We start from the raw sequence: 22,895 nt of genomic DNA, 5'->3' as shown, positions 1-22,895 counted from the left end.
CTGGACAAGAAGGAGAGTATATTATTTGTAGTCACCCCATGTAATTTCTGTTCCCCTTTAGGGAGTTTTGGGACCCAAGGCTTATATTGCCACCCAGGGACCTTTGCCTACAACTGTCCTGGACTTCTGGCGGATGATTTGGGAATACAGTGTCCTGGTTAGTGCAGAGCTACTTTTGTTACTATATTCTCTAGTTTTTAGGGAGGAAGGGGAGAGGGTGTCAGGATATGTGACTGAAGTTTCCTGTGTACATTCAAATCTGTGCTTTTTGGGGTCAGTCACTAGAATTTTGGTGTTCAGGCACCTTTTAGTCAAAGTCAGAATGTCACTATTGTTCAAGAAAATAAAAGTTCTCAACTTGACAGTCTCATTTGTTAACAAGAATTTACTGATTTGAATAGAGAAAAGGGAAGTGAGGACAGAGAGAAAGAAGGGTAGGAGCAACATTTTATAATCTATTAGGATTTCTTTTTTGGTTATAAAACAATAAAAGAATAAATAACACGTTTTGACTCTGGGACCCATGTATTAGCTGCTTTTTTGAACTATATCATGTTTAAGTTTCCATCTATTTCATCCCCCCAGATCATTGTTATGGCATGCATGGAGTTTGAAATGGGGAAGGTGAGTTGCCTTCTAGTAAACCTAAAGGTAAAGGAAAGAAGAAAAAGAAGGGGGAACCTTGGTAGCAGAACTTTCCTTAACTTAGGTGACTTGGTAAAAATTTATGCTCATCTTCCTAGTTTTCAGTTTGGGAATGCCAAATGACTCTCAAGGCTTTTTTTTTTTTTTTTTTTTTTAAACCTCTGAGAACCTCTTTCGCCATTTTCCCAGTAGACTCTGTGTTTTAAAATAAAAATAAGGTATACTTTTTAAAGTAACAATTCATTTTCCTGTTGTTTTTAATCAGATATTTTAAACTGCCAGTCAGAGCTTCTTTTGTGTTGCCCAGAATGGCCTTTACTAGCCACGTGTGGCTAGTGAGCACTTGAAATATGGCTGGTGTGACTGTGGAACTCAATTATTTTATTTTAATGAATTTAAATGTAAAGACTGATATTCAATTCAGTTATTGGAAAACCTTGTTTGGAACAACTTGGGTATGTGAATCTTTTTCAACCATAAATTTTATGAAATCTAAATGGAAATTAAATATTTCCAGTTAAAGTTTAGCATATTAATTGAAATGTGCTGTAAATATAAAATACACACTAGATATTGATGACAGTTTAAAAATGTCAAATATCTAATAACTGTTTTATATTGAGTACATGTTGAAAACATTTTTGATGTATTTGGCTAAGTAAGATATATTATTAAAATTAATTCCACCTTTTTACATTTTTGAATGTGGCTCTTAGAAAAATTTTAATTACATATGTAGCTCGTATTATATTTCTATTGAACAATGCTCTTCAAACCTACTGTTGCCATTCTGAGTTGATACAATTCCAGTTAAAACCAGGGGAACTTGGGGTTTCAGTTAGCTCGTGCGGCTTTGTTTTAATCCTTTTGAAACACTGAAAATGTCAGATCCCTATTTCTAGTTTTTCGGACTTCCAGGAAGTCTGCAATTTGTATATCCTTTAATGTTAGTTTTCCCATCTTTGGAGAATCCAGACATGGGTTGAAGCCCTAGGGGGTTAGAAATTCCTAACCTAAGGAGAAGGATACAGCTGAATTTGCTTCTGAATGAGGGAGGGGGTTTTCTTACCCAGAAAAGACTAGCATATATGGAGGGAAATCACTACATTCTGCTTTGTGCAACAGAAAAAATGTGAGCGCTATTGGGCTGAGCCAGGAGAAATGCAACTGCAACTTGGCCCTTTCTCCATATCCTGTGTAAGTATGATGTCTATTTCCATTATGGTTGAGCAAATGCTCCAGGACTTACTTTATAGAGAGTAGTCTTTGAATATTAGTCTTTGAAATAACTAATATTTAAATTTACTTCTTAGGAAGCTGAAAGTAAAAAATCTGATTATACAATCAGGACTCTACAAGCCAAGTTCAATAGTGTAAGTATAGAACACCAGAGGTAACCTCAAAGCCTGCAGAAATCAGTCAAGTAAATATATATGTGCAAGTAAATATATATGTATGTGATGGAGTCTGGGCATAAGATAATAGGAAGTGGTAGGGCCTTTGATGTTCTGGATAAATCATCATAACCAAAAGAGACATTTCGTGTAATCTGTGTTCCCCAACCTACTCCATACCAATGGCACAATATGAAATGACAATATTTCTAGGATGAATAGAGGCTGTATACCGTGTGTAGAGGCTGGAAACCAACTTGAGAGCTCAAGCTGCTTGGTTTCTCTAAGGCAAAGGGATTAGTACATCAACGCACCTGTGACCCATTTGAAGCACACCAGTTGGGAAGTTCTGGTTTGAACCATTTTCATATCTGCATTCTCTTGTGAGTGGGGCAGATAGAGACAGGCCAATGGTAAGTGACCTGAAATTACTTGTAATTGTTCTTAGAAGGCATATGGTCCCCGAGGCCTATAGGGAAGAATTCTCCATAAACTGCAAAAAAAATATAGATAGATGCTACTTTGTAGGTCAGAGTAATCTTGTGATAGAATGAGGTGAAGCCTTAATCTTGAACTCTCCTTTTATTCTGGCTATTTTTATAGGAAACTCGAACCATCTACCAGTTCCATTACAAGAACTGGCCAGACCACGATGTGCCTTCATCTATAGACCCTATTCTTGAGCTCATCTGGGATGTGCGTTGTTACCAAGAGGATAACAGTGTTCCCATATGCATTCACTGCAGGTATGATGCTGTTGGATGAACCTTCTACCCAGAATAAACCAAATGTCACCGTCTGGCCAAGACTCCTGCTTTAACTGAAGGAAGACTGACTTTGTTGGAATTTAAAGTCTGCATAAGATGTAGGCTCCTAATTCTAGACTCACTTCTTCCAGTCAGTCAGAAAGGAATGAAGCTTAAAATTAGAATGATTGAAAGAGAAAAGTCAATAGCAGAAACTATAATAAATTCAACCTGAGCATTAAATTAATATTTTTTTCTGATAAATTACTTGTGAACAGCACAGCTCTAGAGACTTTTTGTGGTGAGAAGTTGCCTAGGATCTGTCCTGAGGTTTGGTGTAGCGTGTGGCAATTGAAGCATGTTCTGAGAAATGGTAGGGTTTAGAGAGTTTCATGGGCTCTAGATTTCTTCTTCCTCATACCTGCCCATGAAAATTTCCAGCTACTGTCAAAGATCCACTCTCTGCAAATATACATGCTACTGTGATCTTTCATTTCAGTGCTGGTTGTGGAAGGACTGGTGTTATCTGTGCTATTGATTATATGTGGATGTTGCTAAAAGATGGGGTGAGTTTCTCTCAACAGGCACTTGCCATTTTCTTAACCTTGCTACTTTTAGACTTAGAAATTGTTTGGTTCTTCAAAACATCTATCTCCACCATTCATCTTTTCTAGAATATTCACTTGTAGATTTGCTTTGTCAGACGATTAATTTAGTTCCTAAGTTGGTGGTCTCAAAATGTGGTCCCCAGACAAGAAGCTTCAGTATCACCTGAGAAATTGTTAGAAATGCAAAATTTGGGGCCCCACCTCAGATGAACTGAGCAAAAACTCTTGGGGGGAAGGCAGGGACGGCCCAGCAAGCACTCCAGGTGCTTCTGGAGAGAAGTAGTTTTGAGAACCACAGCCCTGAATCACAGTTACCCTTCCTTTAGACACGCTTCTTTAGCAGATGAACTCAGTTTACTGCAAATTTTGTGTTCCAATCTGTAAATTTTTATTTTTTAAGTCTAACAGGAAATGAGAAGTTTAAAATATGGGCTTTAGACCTATTTGCAAACTTCTTTTAGTTCACTAAACTCTCATACTTACTCACCTACTGAGATTTCTCCCTCATTATATTTTTAACTTCAGACATTTGATCACCCCATGTGAAATCATTTTGAAGAGTTTCTTCAGTATTTTGTAGGCTCTAAATCATGGTGCAAGTGATGAGAAACCTCATTAGTTTAAAAAATGCCTTCCTTTTTCTAGATAGCGATAAAGGAGTAAGATATTTTTTCCTTTTATTTGGTAGATAATTCCTGAGAACTTCAGTGTTTTTAGTTTGATCCAGGAAATGCGAACACAGAGGCCTTCATTAGTTCAAACTCAGGTATGGACTGTGGTGAATAATATAACATGTCTGAGTCTGGTTTCGTCTCTCTGTTTAATAATAATAAGGCATCCAAAAACAGCTGACTACTTTACTATCAAGGGTTTTATTCCATTCCTATTTCCTCTAACTCTGAATATCCCAATATTTTTCCTGTATCCCTTGCTCTGGACCAAATTCCTTTCATTCCTTATATTTTATAGCATGTTCAGAAAATATTAAGAAAACAATACAAAATTTCTTACAAAGGATGTTGAAAAAATTCAACAAGCTGTTTGACTTATTACAAAGAAATAGCTGGGTCAGGTTAACTTGAAATTTTGTAGTGGTACTTCATTTCTGAAACCATGGAAAATCAGAGATCTGTAATTTCTTCTTCAGGAGGTGGTAACAGAATCTGCAGAATGAAGTCTATATGCTCATTTTAGAAAATGATAAAAAATTTTAAAAATCATCCATAATCCTGTTGCCTAGAGGGAGCCACTGTTAATATTTTTCTAGTTTCTCCTGGTCTTTATTCTTTGCATATTAAAAAATATTACCAAAAAAACCATAATTACAATCATACTATATATATGATTATATATGTATCACAGTATTTTAACCTACCCCAGATTGCTCACACTTTTATTCCGTTAGAAATGCTTTTCCCCTGTTCTCTCCTCTCCAGCTCACGTTCTACCTCCTAGGTAAAACATTCCCAGCCCAAATCTCTCACTTTCTACAGTATTAATTCCACCCATATTTCTACACCAATAATTTTACCTATATTTCTAAATGGTCTTCATCTTTAAGATAGAGTTTAGCATTCACCCATTCATTCTTTCATCAAACATTTATAGGTATTTATTAGGTAAGAGGCATTTTTACATAATTTGTTAGAACTTCTTATTGCTTAAACAACAAGAAATTAAAGTGTTTAAAGCACTTACAAATGAACTTGCACATAGGTTTAGAAGTAAAACAATTGACAATGGCAGTTCAGATATTTTCATCTAGAAGTTGTAAATCGAGGGGAAAAAATTAAGAGCTATTATATTATAAAGCTTCTGTTTGGCCCACACAGGTTTTCCACTAATAGTTAGTGGAAAAAAAGGATTCTTTTTCATCTGTTGACTGTAGGTGTTTTCTATATTCAACGTGTAGGGGGGAAAGTTTATGTGAAATGAAAGTATTGGCTGGTTTAGTGCTGTCAGACTTAAAAGAAGGCCGATCCATATAGATGTATAAAGATTCCAGGAAGTATGCAACCTAGTTGTATAACATTAAATTATAATACTGAATCAATAAATAAAGCCATACTCCATTTCAGAAAAAGTCCATTTCAGACCTACTTTTAAGAGTTGGAAGACAGCTGAAACAATTTTAAGTTAACCTTCACATTTTGGCATTATTAACAACTATTTGAACAAATCTACCAGCTATAGCTGCTTTTTTATGACACTGATCTAGCCAGGAGATAGATAGCACTGTAACCAGATGAGTACTTCCTGTCTGATTTTTCTCTCTTCTTAAAAAAATTGAAGAGTGTACCAATGGCTGTGTTGGGTGATATAGACTCTGCATTGTTCTCCTGCTATGATTATTTTTGGAAAAAAATATATTTTGTTTGTATAAGATTGTGTGAAGTGTCATAGAAGACCCTGAATAGGCCCATTCAGATGAAAAGTAGATCCAAAATCAAGTGCTCAAGCAGGTACAGAGGCAAAAACAGAGTGATAAAAACCCATGAACCTTGTAGAGGTCTCATTTCTCTACAGTGAAATCCCTTTATTACCACAAATTTCCAAACTCTATTCAAGGGTCTACTTTTTTTGGTATCTTTGCTAAGACAGAATTTCAGCAGCTTGATATAAGTGCACTAAAGTAAGAGTCAAAAGATTGAGGTTCTAACCAAAGACATGGAAATTACTTCTGAATGATCTTGGACAAATTGTAAATAGGTATAACAACGTAGCTACTTTATAGATCGATCGTGAGCCATGTTAAGTAATACATCTTGAAGCTATCTATTTAGCCATCAACCATGTCTATCTACCTTTTCCTGCAAGAGGTGAATTACAAAAAAAAAAATGTGCATCCAGGATGGAATAAAAAACAATTTTTTTTTTGGCTCCATGGCATGTGGGATCTTAGTTCCCCAGCCAGGCATCAAACCTGTTCCCCTTGCAATGGAAGCACAGAGTCTTAACTACTGGACCACCAAGGAAGTCCCTGAAATAACAATTTTAAAGTGTGAACAAGGAAAACAGAATTAGAGAGATGATGGTGGAAGGAGAGATAAGTAAGAAAGTGGGGTTAGAGCATAAAAAGCATGCTGCAAGGTCATTGTATATTAGCTAGAGGTAGATAAAATAGTTAGCTGTTTCTAGAAGCCTAAAAATGCTTTGAAATCTGACATGGGCTACACAGACATAAGGCACTGTAATTAAACTAATGTTTCAGATCTGCTATACTATGATTTGATTGGTGTTCATATTCCTGAAATCTGGTTAGTTCACCAAGTTTTTGTTTTTGTTTGTTCCGGTTTGCAATGCTCTTCAGGAACAGTATGAACTGGTCTACAATGCTGTATTAGAACTATTTAAGAGACAGATGGATGTTATCAGGGATAAACACTCTGGAACAGAGGTACATTTTAAATTTGATATTTTGTAAAATAATTCTTTTCATGTTTGATTTTGGTCAAGGGATTTCAGATTAGTTGCAGGACAACTTATACTTTATCATCACAACTAAATTGGAGTGTCAGGTGTGCATGGGGCTGCACTATAAATCTCTTGTGGAGGACAATTTAATTGAAGTACTTTAACTTAGAAAATTAATCTCTTGGTTAACCTATTGCATACCATTTTCAGCTAAATTTAGAAACAATAGGAGTGGGTGAAAGGGTAAGCATATATTCTGTTTCCATGTTTTAAACAGTTGTGTGGCAATTTAGAAGTGAGAGTAACAATTACAAAGTGAAATTATAGTTGAGTACTGATGTGATTTTTCAGGTTACTCTAGCCTCATTTTCATTGCATATGTATCATCAAATTTTGAGAATATTTTAGAATAGCTAAAGGATTCTTAGCTGAAAATGTTAGGTATAAAAACAGTTATGATTTGACCAAATTCTAATTTAAAAATATTGAGCATTCTAGATATGTTATTTTGATCTCATCACAAAAATTGATGTCAAATATTTACTGTTTAATCACAAAGTGTTAGATTCTGAGCAAACCTTAATAAGACAAAATTATTGGTTTACCTTCCAGGGTGTATGTAACATATACAAATTAATTTAATTTTTAATATCTCATTTTTGTATTATGAGTCTGAAAATATTCACTGAGAACCTACTGTTTTCACAACATTAGGAATACAAAGTATATAAGACATAACCCTAATATCATAACTCCTATCACTTGAATGATGAAGCACAAGGAGTGAAAGAAAGCCAAAAAACTGTTGAGGTTAGGGAATGAACTAAGCAATCCTATAGTTAACGTCAACTCCGGAGAAACAATGTAGGGGAAGGAGATGGAAACAAGAATATAGTTGCCAGACATTGTTACTTATATCCTGTTCATGCCTGCTTCATTGGCTAGTACTCCCAGAACAAGTTTAAATAATAGAGGTGATATACATGACCTAATTTTAATGGGAGAGATTCTCATGTTTCACTACTAGGTATGATGCTGATTTGATTGGAGATATATTTTTTAATTGTTTAAGAAAGTATTAATTGACTTCTATTTTATTAAGAATTTTTTTGGAAAGAATGTTGAATTCTGTCAACTGCATATCTTTGCATTTATAGAATGATCACATGAATTTTCTCCTTTGACATATTGAAACAGTCATATCTTTGGATTTGTTAATATCAAGCCATCCTTCATCTTAGAATAAAACCTTCTTGAACAAAGAATATTCTCTTAATGTGCTGCTGGAGTACATGGGTTAATATTTTATTTAGGTTCCAGGAAATATCAGTACTCAGATTTAGCCCAGTAGTAGTGCCATGGCTCCAGGCAGTTGAGTTGTTTGGAGTGTGCTCTTAGTCAATAAATGGGAACATAGGAACATGGTTCAACCTCCCACAGAGGGAATTGATTAACACCAGCCAAGGAGGACTTCTGTTTCTGGGAAGATCGAGTAGACATACTTTTCCCTATTCCTTCTACTAAATACAACTAGAAACCCTGGACAATATATATAAAACAAATATAAGAAGACTCTGAAAGATGGAGCGAAGACAGACCACTAGGGACCTTGAGACCTGAGGAATGACATGATGGTGAGTTCCTTGGGTTTTCTTTTTCTTCATATATCATGGATTTGGAACTGAAGAAACCAACAACTTGGAAATGCCAACAGTGCAGACAAAATACCCCCAACAAAATACTGCTCTCTCTAGCCAAAGGACCAGGAAAGGGACAGCCCAGCAAGCCAGAAAATTTTCAGATAATTACTCTACTTCAGTCAACACCAAAGAAAAAAATGGCCCCCAACCCCACCTATGCCAGCAAAGAAGTGGAGAACCTAGATTCCCACCCTCACAAAGACTGTGATAAAGAGAAGGTTAGTGGGTCAGATATGTGTATTCTCTGTCACATCAGATGGACAGTGCTAATGTGTCATTCTTGTGAGCATTCTAATAAAGAAATACATATATCCGTTAAAAAAAGAGAGAGAGAGAGAGAAGGTCAAGTAAAGAGCTAGGTATTTCATCCCCACTGGCCTGCAATGAGGTTTCCTTGCAGTGTCAGTAGAGACCACGTGGGGAGCCTGACTTTCCACCTGGCAGTAACCCAGTGCCCCCATGCCGCTCCACTGATGGAGTGTCAGAAGAGGCCTAGTGGAGAGTCAGGACTTTCACCATCATCCAGCAGTAATGAGGCCACCCCGACCACAGTGTCAGTAGAGACCACATGGAGAGCCTCTCCCAAGGTGTCTCCCTTCAGGTGTCAACAGAGACTGTGAGGAAACTGATGGAGGTAGAATCCACTTGGCAATAGCAAGGCACTAATGAGGCAGCACCCCCTCCCTCCTCTTTCCCCTGTCAGAATGGATTTTAAAAAGGAGAAGCTAAAAGGGAGGGTTTAACTAAGATCCAGAGACTTATAACAGTACAAAAATATCTAAGTTTCATGTGAAAATCACTTGTCATACCAAGAACCAGGAGGATTGTAAACCAAATGAGTAAAAGACGGTCAATAGATGACAACACTGAGATGACAGAGGTGTAAGATTATCTGACAAAGATTCTAAAGTAGCCATGATTAAAATGCTTCAGTAAACAATTACAAGCATGCTTAAAACAATAGAAAGCCTCAGCAAAGAAAGATAAAGACCTGCCAAAGAAACAGAAGATATAAAGAAGAAACAAAAGGAAATTTTAGAGTTGAAAAATAACAGTAATGGAAACAAAATAGCTCAGTAGATGGGCTCAACAGCAGAATACAGGGTACAAGGAAAGAATTAATGAACTGAAAGACAGAACAATAGAAATTGCCCAATCTGAACAACAGAAATAAAATAGACTAAAAAATAAAATAAAATAAAAATAAAAAGTAGACAGAGCCTCAGGAAGCTAAGTGACTATAACAAAAACCCTAACATTAGTGTCATTGACATCCAAGAAGGAAAGGAGAAAAAAGACATGTCTAAAAAAGTACTGAAAGAATCATCACAGTTAAACTTCTGAAAACTAAATACAAAAATTCTAGGAAGCAGCCAAAGAAAAATGATCTTAACTCTAGGGGAAAAACAATTAGAATGAAAGTGAATTTTTCATCAGAAACCATGGAGGCCAGAAGGAAGTGGCACAATATTTTACAAGTGCTGAAGGAAAAAAGCTGTCAACAGAATCCGATACCCAGTAAAAAAAATATCCTTCAGGAATAAAGGGGAAATCAAGACAGTCTCCGATGAAGAAAAACTAAGGGAATTTGTTGCCAGTAGACCTACCCTAAAAAAAAAAAAAAAAAAAAGGCAGAGTTCTAAATAGAAAGGAAATGATGAAAAAAGGAAGAACATGGTAAGCAACATGGGTAAATATAATAGGTTTTCCTCCTCCTCTTGAGTTTTCTAAATTGCTTAATGATTGAAGCAAAAATTATAACACTGATGTGGTTCTAAATGTATTAGAGGAAATATTTAAGACCATTATACTGTAAAAAAAAAAAAGGAAGGGTTAGGCATGTAAAGGGAGGTAACACTTCCGTATTGAACTAGTAAAATGATGACACGTATAGGCTTTCATAAGTTATGAATATATAATATAATAACTAGAGCCACCCCTACAAAAACTGTACAAAGATATATCTTAAAAAACACTATAGGTAAATCAAAATGAAATTCCAAAGATGCAGGAAAGAGAAAAAGGCAGGAAAAAGAAAAGAGAAATGAGAAACAGAAAAAACAGAAAACAAAATATAAAGTTGGAGACTTAAGCCCTACCATATTAATAATTAAATTAAATGTAAATGGTACAAATACACCAATTAACAGATTGGCAGAGTGTATTGAAAACATGACCCAACTATATGCTCTCTGTAAGAAACACACTTCAAATATATAGGTTGGTTTAAAATAAAGGATTGGAAAAAAGATATATCCTATAAACATTAATAAAAGGAAAGCAGAAGTAGCTATATTAATACCAGATAGACTTCAGAGTAAAGAAAATTATCACAGTTAGGGAGGGACATTGTACAATGATAAAAGGGTCAATCCCCCAATAAGATGTAGCAATCATAAGTGTGTATGGACCAAACAGAGCTGCAAGATATGTGAAGCAAAAACTGATAGAACTAAAAGGAGCAATAGAAAACCCCACAGTTATAGTTGGAGACTTCAAAACCCCTCTCTCAAGAACTGATAGAAAACTCAACAGAAAGTCAGCAAGAATATATGAGAACTTAGCAACACCATTGACAAACAGGATCAAGTTGATATTTATAGGACGCTCCACCCAACAATACAAGGATATACATTCTTTTCAAGTGCTGATTGAATATATACCAAGATGGATCATATCCTGGGCCATTAAACCATCTCAAAAATATAAAGAACTGATATCATATAGAATGTATTCTCTGACTACTATGGAATCAAACTAGAAGTCAATAGCAGAAGATAACAAGAAAAGATCCAAACACTTGGAAACTACACCAGACTCTTCTAAATAATTCATTGAGTCAGAAAGGAAGTTTCAAAGGAAATTTCTAAAAAACACATTGAACTGAATAAAAATGAGAATACCACATATCTAAATTTGTCGTACAGAGCTCCAGTAGTGCTGGGAGGGAAGTTTATAGCCACCTACATGCATACATTAGAAAACAGTAAATGTCTCAAATCAATAATCTGAGCTCCCACTTTATGAATCTAGGGGAAAAAAGAAGAGTGAAATAAACCCAAGAGAAACAGAAGGAAGGAAATAGTAAAGAGTATAAATCAATGAAATTGAAAACAGGAAAACAAAAGAGAAAAATCAGTGAACCAAAGATCTGGTTCTTTGAAGAGATCAACAAAATTGACAAACTTCTAGGAAGAATGATAAAGGAAAAAAGGGAAAAAAAATAAAAATTACCAATATCAGGAATGCAAAAGGGGCTATTTCTATAGACTTTTCAGATATCAAAAGGATAATAAAGGATATAATATGAACAACTCAACACATACACATATGACAACTTAGATAAAATAATGTATTACTTCCCAAAAAAACACAAACTACCACAGTTCACTCAACATGATATAATTTGAATAGCCTCATAATGATAAAGAAAACTGAATTCATAATTTAAAAATTTCCCAAAAAGAAATGTCCAGGCTCACATAGTTTCACTTGAGAATTCTACCAAATCTTTAAGAAAGAATTAACACCAATTTTACACAGTCTTTACCAGAAAATAGATGAGGAGGAGACAATTCTCCATTCATATTTTTTATTGTGGTAAAACTACAGTATTTTTACCACTATGGAAAAAATTACCATTTTAACCATTTTAAAATATGAGTGGAATTTAGTACCTTCACAATGTGTGTGACCATCATTACTGTTTATTTCTAGAAAATTTTCATCATTCTAAACAGAAACTCTCCATCCCCTGTACCTGAATCCCTAATAGTTTCTATTCTACTTTCTGTCTCTATGAATTTGCCTATTCTAGGTACATGATATAAGTGTAGTCATATAAATAAGCCTTTTATCTGGCTTATTTCATGTAACATAATGTTTCAAGGTTCATCCATTTTGTAATGTATATCAGAATTTCATTCCTTTTTATGGCTTTATAATATTCCATTGTGTGTAATACCACATTTTACTTATCCATTCATCTGTTGATGGACACTTGGGTTGTTTCCACCTTTTGGCTATTGTGAATAATGCTCTTATAAAAATTGGTGTACAAATACTTGTTCAAGTCCCTATTTTAAATTATTTTGGGTATATACCCAGAAGTGGAATTGCTGGATCATGCAGTAATTCTATGTTTAATTTTTTAAGGTACTGCCACACTGTTTTTCACAGTGGCTGCAAAATTTTACATCCTCACCAGCATTGCACAAAGGTTCCAATTCCTCCACCTTCTTGCTAATGCTGGGTATTTTCTGTTTTTTGTTTGTTTGTTTGTTTTTGTTTTTTAAGATAATAGCCATCCTAACGAGTGTGAAGTGGTATTTACGGCCTGGATTTTCATTTCCCTAATGATTAGTGATGTTGAACAGCTTTTCATGTGCTTACTGGCCTTTTGTACATCTTCTTTGGACAAATATCTATCCAAGTCCTTTTGCTCTTTTTTTCCCTAGGTTTTCTTTGTGGTAAAATATACATAAAATTTACTACCTTAACCAATTTTAGGTGTATAGTTCAGTGATATTATGTACATTCGTATCATTGTGCAACCATCACCACCATCCATTTCCAGAACTCCTTTCATCTTGCAAAACTGAAACTTTATACCCATTAAACACTAAGTCCCCATTCCTCCCTAAGCCCAGCCCTTAGCAACCACCATTCTGCTTTCTCTCCCTATGAATTTGACTACTCTAGGTACCTCACTAGTACTTGTTAGTTTTTACTTTTGTTTATTTGTTTTTTAGATAATAGCCACTCTAATGGGTGTAAAGTAGTATCTCATTGTGGTTCTGGTTAACATTTTCCTGGTTAGTGATGTTAAGCATCTTTGCATGTGCTCATTGGCCATTTGTATATCATCTTTGGAAAAATGTCTATTCAAGCCTTTTGCCCATTTAAAAAAAATTTGTTTTATGGAAGTATAGTTGATTTACAATGTTATGTTAGTTTCTGCTGTACGGCAAAATGATTCAGTTATACATATATATATGTATATGTATATATTCTTTTCCATTATGGTTTATTACAGGATATTGAATATTGTTCCCTGTGCTATACAGTAGGACCTTGTTGTTTATCCATTCTATATATAATGGTTTGCATCTCTTAATAGCCATCCTTCCATCCAAACTTCCAGTCTATTCCTCTTCTACCTCTCCTCCCCCATGGCAACCACAATCCTGTTCTCTGTGTCTATGAGTCTGTTTCTATTTCATGGACAAGTGATATCATATGGTATTTGTCTTTCTCTTGCTTAGTTCATTTATAATGATAATCTCTAGGTTCATCCATGTTGCTGCAAATGGCATTATTTCATTCTTTTTTATGGCTGGGTAATATTCTATTGTATATATATACCACATCTTCTTTATCCATTCATTTGTTCATGGGCATTTAGGCTGCTTCCATGTCTTGGCTATTACAAACTGTGCTGCTATGAACATAGGGGTGCATGTATCTTTTCTTTTTTTTTTGTTTATTTGTTGAAAGAAATTTTCTTTTCTTTCTTTCTTTCTTTTTTTAAAAAAATATTTTCAAATTATACTTTTGTCTGGATATATGCTCAGGATTAGGATTGCTGGATTGTATGGCAACTCTATTTTTAGTTTTTTGAGGACTGTTTTTCATCAATTTACATTCCCACCAACAGTGTAGGAGGGTTCCCTTTTCTCCACACCCTCTCCAATATTTGTTATTTGTAGACTTTTTAATGATGGTCATTTGGACTGGTGTGAGGTGGTACTTCATTATAGTTTTGATTTGCATTTCTCTAATAATTAGTGATGATGAGCATCTTTTCATGTGCCTATTGGCCATCTGTATGTCTTCTTTGGAGAAATGTCTACTTAGGTCTTCTGCCCATTTTTTTGATTAGGGTTGTTTGTTTTTTTTGTTATTGAGTTGTGTGAGCAGTTTGTATATTTTGGAAATTAAGCCCTTGTTGATTGCATCATTTGCAAATATTTTCTCCCAGTCCCTAGGTTGTCTTTTTGTTTGTTTCTGGCTTCCTTTGCTGTGCAAAAGCTTGTAAGTTTGATCAGGTCCCATGTGTTTATTTTTTGCTTTGATTTCTATTGCCTTGGGGGAATGACCTAAGAAAACATTGGTGTGATTTATGTCAGAGAATGTCTTGCCTATGTTCTTTTCCAGGAGTTTTATGGTGTCATGTCTTATATTTAAGTCTTTAAGCCATTTTGAGTTTATTTTTGTGTATGGTGTGAGGGTGTGTTCTAATGTTATTGTTTTACATGCAGCTGTCCAACTTTCCCAACACCACTTGTTGAAGAGACTGTCCTTTCTCCATAGTATATTCTTGCCTCCTTTGTTGAAGATTAATTGACTGAAGGTGTGGGGTTATTTCTGGGCTCTCTATTCTTTTCCATTGATCCATATGTCTGTTTTTGTGTCTTCTGCCCATTTTTGAGTTGGTCATTGTTGAGTTTTAGCAGTTCTCTATATATTCTGGATATTAATCCCTTATCAGATATGTGATTTGAAAATATTGTCTCCCTTTCTGTGTGTTGCCCTTTTACTCTGTTGATTGTGCACTTTGATGCATAAGTTTTCAGTTTTCATAAAATCCAATTTGTCTATTTTTTATTTTTATTTATTTTTAATAAATTTATTGATCTATTTATGGCTGCATTGGGTCTTCATTGCTGCACGTGGGCTTTCTCTAGTTGCAGCGAGCAGAGGCTACTCTTAGTTGCGGTGTGTGGGCTTCTCATTGCAGTGGATTCTCTTGTTGTAGAGCAGGGGCTCTAGGCACGTGGGCTTCAGTAATTGTGGCACGTGGGCTCAGTAGATGTGGCATGCAGGCTCAGTAGTTGTGGCACACTGGCTTAGTTGCTCCGTGGCATGTGGGATCTTCCCGGACCAGGGCTCAAATCCGTGTCCCCTGCATTGGCAGGCGGATCTTAACCATTGTGTGACCAGGGAAGTCCTGTCTATTTTTCATTTTGTTGATAGTGCCTTTGGTGTTATATCCAAGAAATCATTGTCAAATCCAATGTCATGAAGCTTTCCATGTTTTCTTCTAAGAGTTTTAGTTTTAGCTCTTATGTTTAGGTATTTGATCCATTTTGAGTTAATCTTTGTATTTACTGCAAGAGTCCAACTTCATTCTTCTGCATGTAGATGCCCAGTTTTCCCAGCACCATTTGTTGAAAAGACTGTCTTTTCTCCATTGAATGCTCTTGGCAGCCTCATCAAAACCAAATTACTCATAAGTGTGAGCTTATTGTTAGGCTCTCTATTTTATTCCATTAGTCTATATAGCTGTCCAGTGTCAGTACCATACTGCTTTATTACTGCATCTTTGTAGTACCTTTTGAAATCAGGAAGTATGAGTCCTACAACTTTGCTCTTCTTTTCCAAGATTGTTTTGGCTATTCAGAGTCCCTTGAGATTCTGCATGAATTTTTTTAACATCTTTATTGGAGTATAATTGCTTTACATTGGTGTGTTAGTTTCTGCTTTATAACAAAGTGAATCACCTATACATATACATATATCCCCATATCTCCTCCCTCTTGCGTCTCCCTCCCACCCTCCCTATCCCACCCCTCTACGTGGTCACAAAGCTGATCTCCCTGTGCTATGAGGCTGCTTCCCACTAGCTATCTATTTTACATTTGGTAGTATATATAAGTCCATGCCACTCTCTCACTTCATCCCAGCTTACCCTTCCCATTCCCTGTGTCCTCAAGGGCATTCTCTACATCTACATCTATATTGCTGTCCTGCCCCTAGGTTCTTCAGAAACATTTTTTTTTTAGATTCCATATATATGTGTTAGCATATGGTATTTGTTTTTGTCTTTCTGACTTACTTCACTCTGTATGACAGTCTCTATGTCCATCCACCTCACTACAAATAACTCAATTTTGTTTCTTTTTATGGCAGAGTAATATTCCATTGTATATATGCACCACATCTTCTTTATCCATTTATCTGTCAATGGACAGATAAATGTATTGTAAATAAAGCTGCAAAGAACATTGTGGTACATGACTCTTTTTGAATTATGGTTTTCTCAGGGTATATGCCCAGTAGTGGGATTGCTGGGTCGTATGGAAGTTCTAGTTTTAGATTTTTAAGGAACCTCCATACTGTTCTCCATAGTGGCTGTATCGATTTACATTCCCACGAACAGTACAAGAGGGTTCTCTTTTTCCACACGCTCTCCAGCATTTATTGTTTGTAGACATTTTGATGATGGCCATTCTGACTGGTGTGAGGTGATACCTCATTGTACTTTTGATTTGCATTTCTCTAATGATTAGTGATGTTGAGCATCCTTTCATGTGGTTGTTGGCAATCTGTATATCTTCTTTGGAGAAATGTCTATTTAGGTCTTCTGCCCATTTTTGGATTGGGTTGTTTGTTTTTTTGATATTGAGCTGCATGAGCTACTTGTAAATTTTGGAGATGAATCCTTTGTCAGTTGCTTCATTTGCAAATATTTTCTCCCATTCCGAGGGCTGTCTTTTTGTCTTGATTATGGTTTCCTTTGCTGTGCAAAAGCTTTTAAGTTTCATTAGGTCCCATTTGTTTATTTTTGTTTTTATTTCCATTTCTCTAGGATATGGGTCAAAGAGGATATTTCTGTGATTTATGTCATAGAGTGTTCTGCCTGTGTTTTCCTCTAAGAGTTTCACAGTGTCTGGCCTTACATTTAGGTCTTTAATCCATTTTGAGTTTATTTTTGTGTATGGTGTTAGGTAATGTTCTAATTTCATTCTTTTACATGTAGCTGTCCAGTTTTCCCAGTACCACTTATTGAAGAGGCTGTCTTTTCTCCATTGTATATTCTTGCCTCCTTTATCAAAAATAAAGTGACCATATGTGCGTGGGTTTATCTCTGGGCTTTCTATCCTGTTCCATTGATCTATATTCCTATTTCTGTGCCAGTACCATACTGTCTTGATTAAAGTAGCTTTGTAGTATAATCTGAAGTCTGGGAGCCTGATTCTTCCAGCTCCACTTTTCTTTCTCAAGATTGTTTTTGCTATTCGGGATCTTTTGTGTTTCCATACAAATTGTGAAATTTTTTGTTCTAGTTCTGTGAAAAATGCCATTGGTAGTTTGATAGGGATTGCACTGAATCTGTAGATTGCTCTGGGTAGTATAGTCATTTTCACAATGTGGATTCTTCCAATCCAAGAACATGGTATATCTCTCCATCTGTTTGTATCATCTTTAATTTCTTTCATCAGTGTCTTTTAGTTTTCTGCATACAGGTCTTTTGTCTCCTTAGGTAGGTTTATTCCTAGGTATTTTATTCTTTTTGTTGCAATGGTAAATGGGAGTGTTTCCTTAGTTTCTCATTCAGATGTTTCATCATTAGTGTATAGGAATGCAAGAGATTTCTGTGCATTCATTTTGTATCCTGCTACTCTACCAAATTCATTGATTAGCTCTAGTAGTTTTCTGGTACAGTCTTTACGATTCTCTACGTATAGTATTGTGTCATCTGCAAACAGTGACAGCTTTGCTTCTTCCTTTCTGATTTGTATTCCTTTTATTTCTGTTTCTTCTCTGATTGCTGTGGCTAAAACTTCCAAAACTATGTTGAATAACAGTGGTGAGAGTGGGCAAACTTGCCTTGTTCCTGATCTTAGTGGAAATGGTTTCAGTTTTTCACCATTGAGAACAAAGTTGGCTGTGGGTTTGTCATATATGGCCTTTATTATGTTGAGGTAAGTTCCCTCTATGCCTACTTTCTGCAGAGTTTTTTATCATAAATGGGTGTAGAATTTTGTCAAAAGCTTTTTCTGCATCTATTGAGATGATCATATGGTTTTTCTCCTTCAATTTGTTAATATGGTGTATCACATTTGCATATATTGAAGAACACTTGCATTCCTGGGATAAACCCCACGTGATCATGGTGTATGATCCTTTCAATGTGCTGTTGGACTCTGTTTGCTAGTATTTTGTTGAGGATTTTTACATCTATGTTCATCGGGATATTGGTCTGTAGTTTTCTTTCTTTGTGACATCTTTGTCTGGTTTTGGTATCAGGGTGATGGTGACCTTGTAGAATGAGTTTGGGAGTGTTCCTCCCTCTGCTATATTTTGGAAGAGTTTGAGAAGGATAGGTGTTAGCTCTTCTCTAAATGCTTGATAGAATTCGCCTGTGAAGCCATCTGGCCCTGTACTTTTGTCTGTTGGAAGATTTTTAACCACAGTCTCAACTTCAGTGCTTGTGACTGGTCTGTTTTTATTTTCTATTTATTCCTGGTTCAGTCTCGGGAGGTTGTGCTTTTCTAAGAATTTGTCCATTTCCTCCAGCTTGTCCATTTTATTGGCTTATAGTTTCTTTTAGTAATCTCTCATGATCCTTTGTATTTCTGCAGCATCAGTTGTTACTTCTCCTTTTTCATTTCTAATTCTATTGATTTGAGTCTTCTCCCTTTTTTTCTTGATGAGTCTGGCTAGTGATTTATCTATTTTGTTTATCTTCTCAAAGAATCATCTTTTAGTGTTATTGATCTTCACTATTGTTTTCTTCATTTCTTTTTCATTTATTTCTGATCTGATCTTTATGATTTCTTTCATTCTTCTAACTTTGGGAGTTTTTTGTTCTTCTTTCTCTAATTGCTTTAGGTATAAGGTTAGGTTGTTTATCTGAGATGTTTCTTGTTTCTTGAGGTAGGATTGTATTGCTGTAAACTTCCTTCTTACAACTGCTTTTCCTGCATCCCATAGGTTTTGGTCGTCGTGTTTTCATTGTCATTTGTTTTTAGGTATTTTTTGATTTCCTCTTTAATTTCTTCAGTAATCTCTTGGTTATTAAGTAGTGTATTGTTTAGCCTCCATGTGTTTGTATTTGTTCTGTAATTGATATCTAGTCTCATAGCATTGTGGTCAGAAAAAATACTTGATACAATTTCAATTTTCTTAAATTTACCAAGGCTTGATTTGTGACCCAAGATATGATCTATCCTGGAGGATATTCCATGAGCACTTGAAAAGAAAGTGTATTCTGTTGTTTTTGGATGGAATGTCCTATAAATATCAATTAAGTCCATCTTGTTTAATGTATCATTTAAAGCTTGTGTTTCCGTATTTATTTTCATTTTGGATGATCCGTCCATTGATGAAAGTGGGGTGTTAAAGTCCCCTACTATGATTGTGTTACTGTCGATTTCCTCTTTTATGGCTGTTAGCATTTGCCTTATGTATTGAGGTGCTCTTATGTTGGGTGCATAAATATTTACAATTGTTATATCTTTTTCTTGGATTGATCCCTTGATCATTATGTAGTGTCCTTCTTTGTCTCTTGAAATAGTGTTTATTTTACAGTCTATTTTGTCTGATATGATAAGTGCTACTCCAGCTTTCTTTTGATTTCCATTTGCATGGAATATCTTTTTCCATCCCCTTACTTTCAGTCTGTATATGTCCCTAGGTGTGAAGTGGGTCTCTTGTAGATAGCATATATAAGGGTCTTGTTTTTGTATCCATTCAGCCAGTCTGTGTCTTTTGGTTGGAGCATTTAATCCATTTACATTTAAGGTAGTTATTGATATGTATGTTCCTATTACCATTTTCTTGATTGTTTTGGATTTGTTGTTGTAGGTCTGTTCCTTCTCTTGTGTTTCCTGCCTAGAGAAGTTCCTTTAGCATTTGTTGTAAAGCTGCTTTGGTGGAGCTGAATTCTCTTAGCTCTTGCTTGTCTCTAAAGCTTTTAGTTTCTCTGTCGAATGTGAATGAGACCCTTGCTGGATAGAGTAATCTTGGTTGTAGGTTTTTCCCTTTCATCACTTTAAATATGTCCTGCCACTCCCTTCTGGCTTGCAGAGTTTCTGCTGAAAGATCAGTTGTTAACCTTATGGGGATTCCCTCGTATGTTATTTGTTGTCTTTCCCTTGCTGCTTTTAATATTTTTTCTTTGTATTTAATATTTGATAGTTTGATTAATATGTGTCTTGGCGTGTTCCTCCTTGGATTTATCCTGTATCTCTGTTCTTCCTGCACTTGATTAACTATTTCTTTTCCCATATTAGGGAAGTTTTCAACTATAGTCCTTCAAATATTTTCTCAGTCCCTTTCTTTTTCTCTTCTTCTGGACCCCTATAAGTAGAATGTTGGTGCATTTTCTGTTTTCCCAGAGGTCTATAAGACTGTCCTCAATTCTTTTCATTCTTTTTTCTTTATTCTGCTCTGTAGTAGTTATTTCCACTATTTTATCTTCCAGGTCACTTATCCCTTCTTCTGCCTTAGTTATTCTGCTATTGATTCCTTCTAGAGAATTTTTTATTTCATTTATTGTGGTGTTCATCATTGTTTGTTTGCTCTTTAGTTCTTCTAGTTCTCCTTGTTAACCATTTCTTGTATTTCCTCCATTGTATTTCCAAGATTTTGTATCATCTTTACTATCATTACTCTGAATTCTTTTTCAGGTACACTGCCTATTTCCTCTTCATTTGTTTGGTCTGGTGGGTTTTTACCTTTCTCCTTCATCTGCTGTGTATTTTCTGTCTTCTCATTTTGCTTAACTTACTGTGTCTGGGGTCTCCTTTTTGCAGGCTGCAGGTTCATAGTTCCTGTTGTTTTTGGTGTCTGCCTGCAGTGGCTAATGTTGGTTCACTGGGTTGTGTAAGCTTCCTGGTGGAGGGGACTGTGTTCTGGTGATGAGGCTGGATCTTGTCATTCAGGTGGGCAGGACTGCGTCTGATGGTGTGTTTTGGGGTGTCTGTGACCTTATTATGATTTTAAGCAGCCTCTCTGCTAGTGGGTGGTGTTGTGTCCCTGTCTTGCTTGTTGTTTGGCATAAGGTGTCCAGCACTATAGCTTGCTGGTCGTTGAGTGGAGCTGGGACTTTGCGTTGAGATGTAGATCTCTGGGAGAGCTTTAGCTGTTTGATATTACTTGGAGCTAGGAGGTCTCTGGTAGACCAATGTCCTGAACTCGGCTCTCTCACCTCAGAGGCACAGGCCTGACACCCGGCCAGAGCACCAAGACCCTGTAGCCACACGGCTCAGAAGAAAAGGGAGAAAAAAAGAAAGAAAGAAAGAAAGAGAAAAATGAATAAAATAAAGCTAATAAAATAAAAAATAAATATTAAAAATATAAATAAATTAAAAAGCAATTAAAAAGAATAAAAAAAGAAAGAAGAGAGTAACCAAACCAAAAAACAAATCCATGAATGATAACAAGCACTAAAAACTATACTAAAAAAAAAAAAAAAACAGACAGACAGAACCCTAAGACAAATGGTACAAGCAAAGTTATAGAGAAAATCACACAAAGTAGCATACACATACTCACTCACAGAAAGAGAAAATGGAAAAAAATATATATATATATTTATAAAGGAGGAAGAGAGCAACCAAATCAATAACCAAATCTACCAATGATAATAAACTCTAAACACTAAACTAAGATAAACATAAAATCAGAAACAAATTAGATGCAGAAAGGAAACCCCAAGTCTACAGTTGCTCCCAAAGTCCACTGGTCCTCCATTTTGGGATGATTTGTTGTTTATTCAGGTATTCCAGAGATGCAGGGTACATCAAGTTGATTGTGCAGATTTAATCCGCTGCTCCTGAGGCTGCTGGGAGGAATTTCCCTTTCTCTTCTTTGTTTGCACAGCTCTTGGGGTTCAGCTTTGGATTTGGCCCCGCCTCTGCACGAGGTTGCCTGAGGGCGTCCTTTGGGAAGTCTGAGGTCTTCTGACAGTGTTCAGTAGGTGTTCTGTAGGAGTTGTTCCACATGTAGATGTATTTCTGATGTATTTGTGGGGAGGAAGGGGATCTCCACGTCTTACTCCTCCACCATCTTGAAGGTCTCTCTCTGCATGAATTTTAAGATGAGGTTTTCTATTTCTGCAGAAGCACCTTTGGAATTTTTATAGGGATTGCATTGAATCTGTAGATCACTTTGAGTAATGTTATTGTAACAATATAATGTCTTCCGCTTCATGAACATCGAATGTCTCTCTATTTTATTTGTCAGCAATGGTTTTTAGTTTTCAGTATATAAGTCTTTCACTTCCTTGGTTAAGTTTATTCCTTAGTATGTATATTTTTGATACATATATACATATTAGAATTGCTTTCCTAATTTCCTTTTCAGAATGTTTATTGCTAATAAACAATAATAAACAGTATAGTAGTGCAGCTGGCTTTTGTGTGTTGATTATATATTCTGCAATTTTGCTGAATTGGTTTATTAGCTCTAGCGTTTTTTTTTTATGGGTGTGTGTAGAATCTTTCAACATATAAAATTATGTCATCTGCAAATGAATATAACTTTACTTCCTCCTTTCCCATTTTGATGCCTTTATTTGTTTGTTTGTTTGTTTTCTTACCTAATTGCTCTGGCTAGAACTTCTGGTATTATGTTGAATAAAAATGGCAAAAATTGGCA

General features: G+C 35.7%; 1 protein-coding gene across 2 annotated transcripts in view; it reads left to right on the top strand.

The window, feature by feature from the left end:
* The window catches only part of PTPN22 (protein tyrosine phosphatase non-receptor type 22), a 61,191-nt gene that overhangs the window by 14,116 nt on the left and 24,180 nt on the right, over positions 1 to 22,895 (top strand). For both annotated transcript variants that reach the window (XR_009531152.1, XM_060090295.1), the window contains exons 4-11: positions 62 to 157; positions 586 to 624; positions 1,771 to 1,842; positions 1,959 to 2,018; positions 2,643 to 2,785; positions 3,285 to 3,351; positions 4,082 to 4,159; positions 6,704 to 6,790. Coding sequence is in view for 1 of the 2 variants with exons in the window: in XM_060090295.1 (XP_059946278.1) it covers positions 62 to 157; positions 586 to 624; positions 1,771 to 1,842; positions 1,959 to 2,018; positions 2,643 to 2,785; positions 3,285 to 3,351; positions 4,082 to 4,159; positions 6,704 to 6,790 (642 nt within the window). In the remaining variant the exon portion in view is untranslated. The remainder of the gene's footprint in view (positions 1 to 61; positions 158 to 585; positions 625 to 1,770; positions 1,843 to 1,958; positions 2,019 to 2,642; positions 2,786 to 3,284; positions 3,352 to 4,081; positions 4,160 to 6,703; positions 6,791 to 22,895) is intronic.

This window comes from Mesoplodon densirostris, chromosome 2, assembly GCF_025265405.1.
Source record: "Mesoplodon densirostris isolate mMesDen1 chromosome 2, mMesDen1 primary haplotype, whole genome shotgun sequence".
In the NCBI taxonomy this organism is placed as follows: Eukaryota; Metazoa; Chordata; class Mammalia; order Artiodactyla; family Ziphiidae; genus Mesoplodon; species Mesoplodon densirostris.
This window is presented reverse-complemented; position numbering and strand designations above follow the sequence as displayed.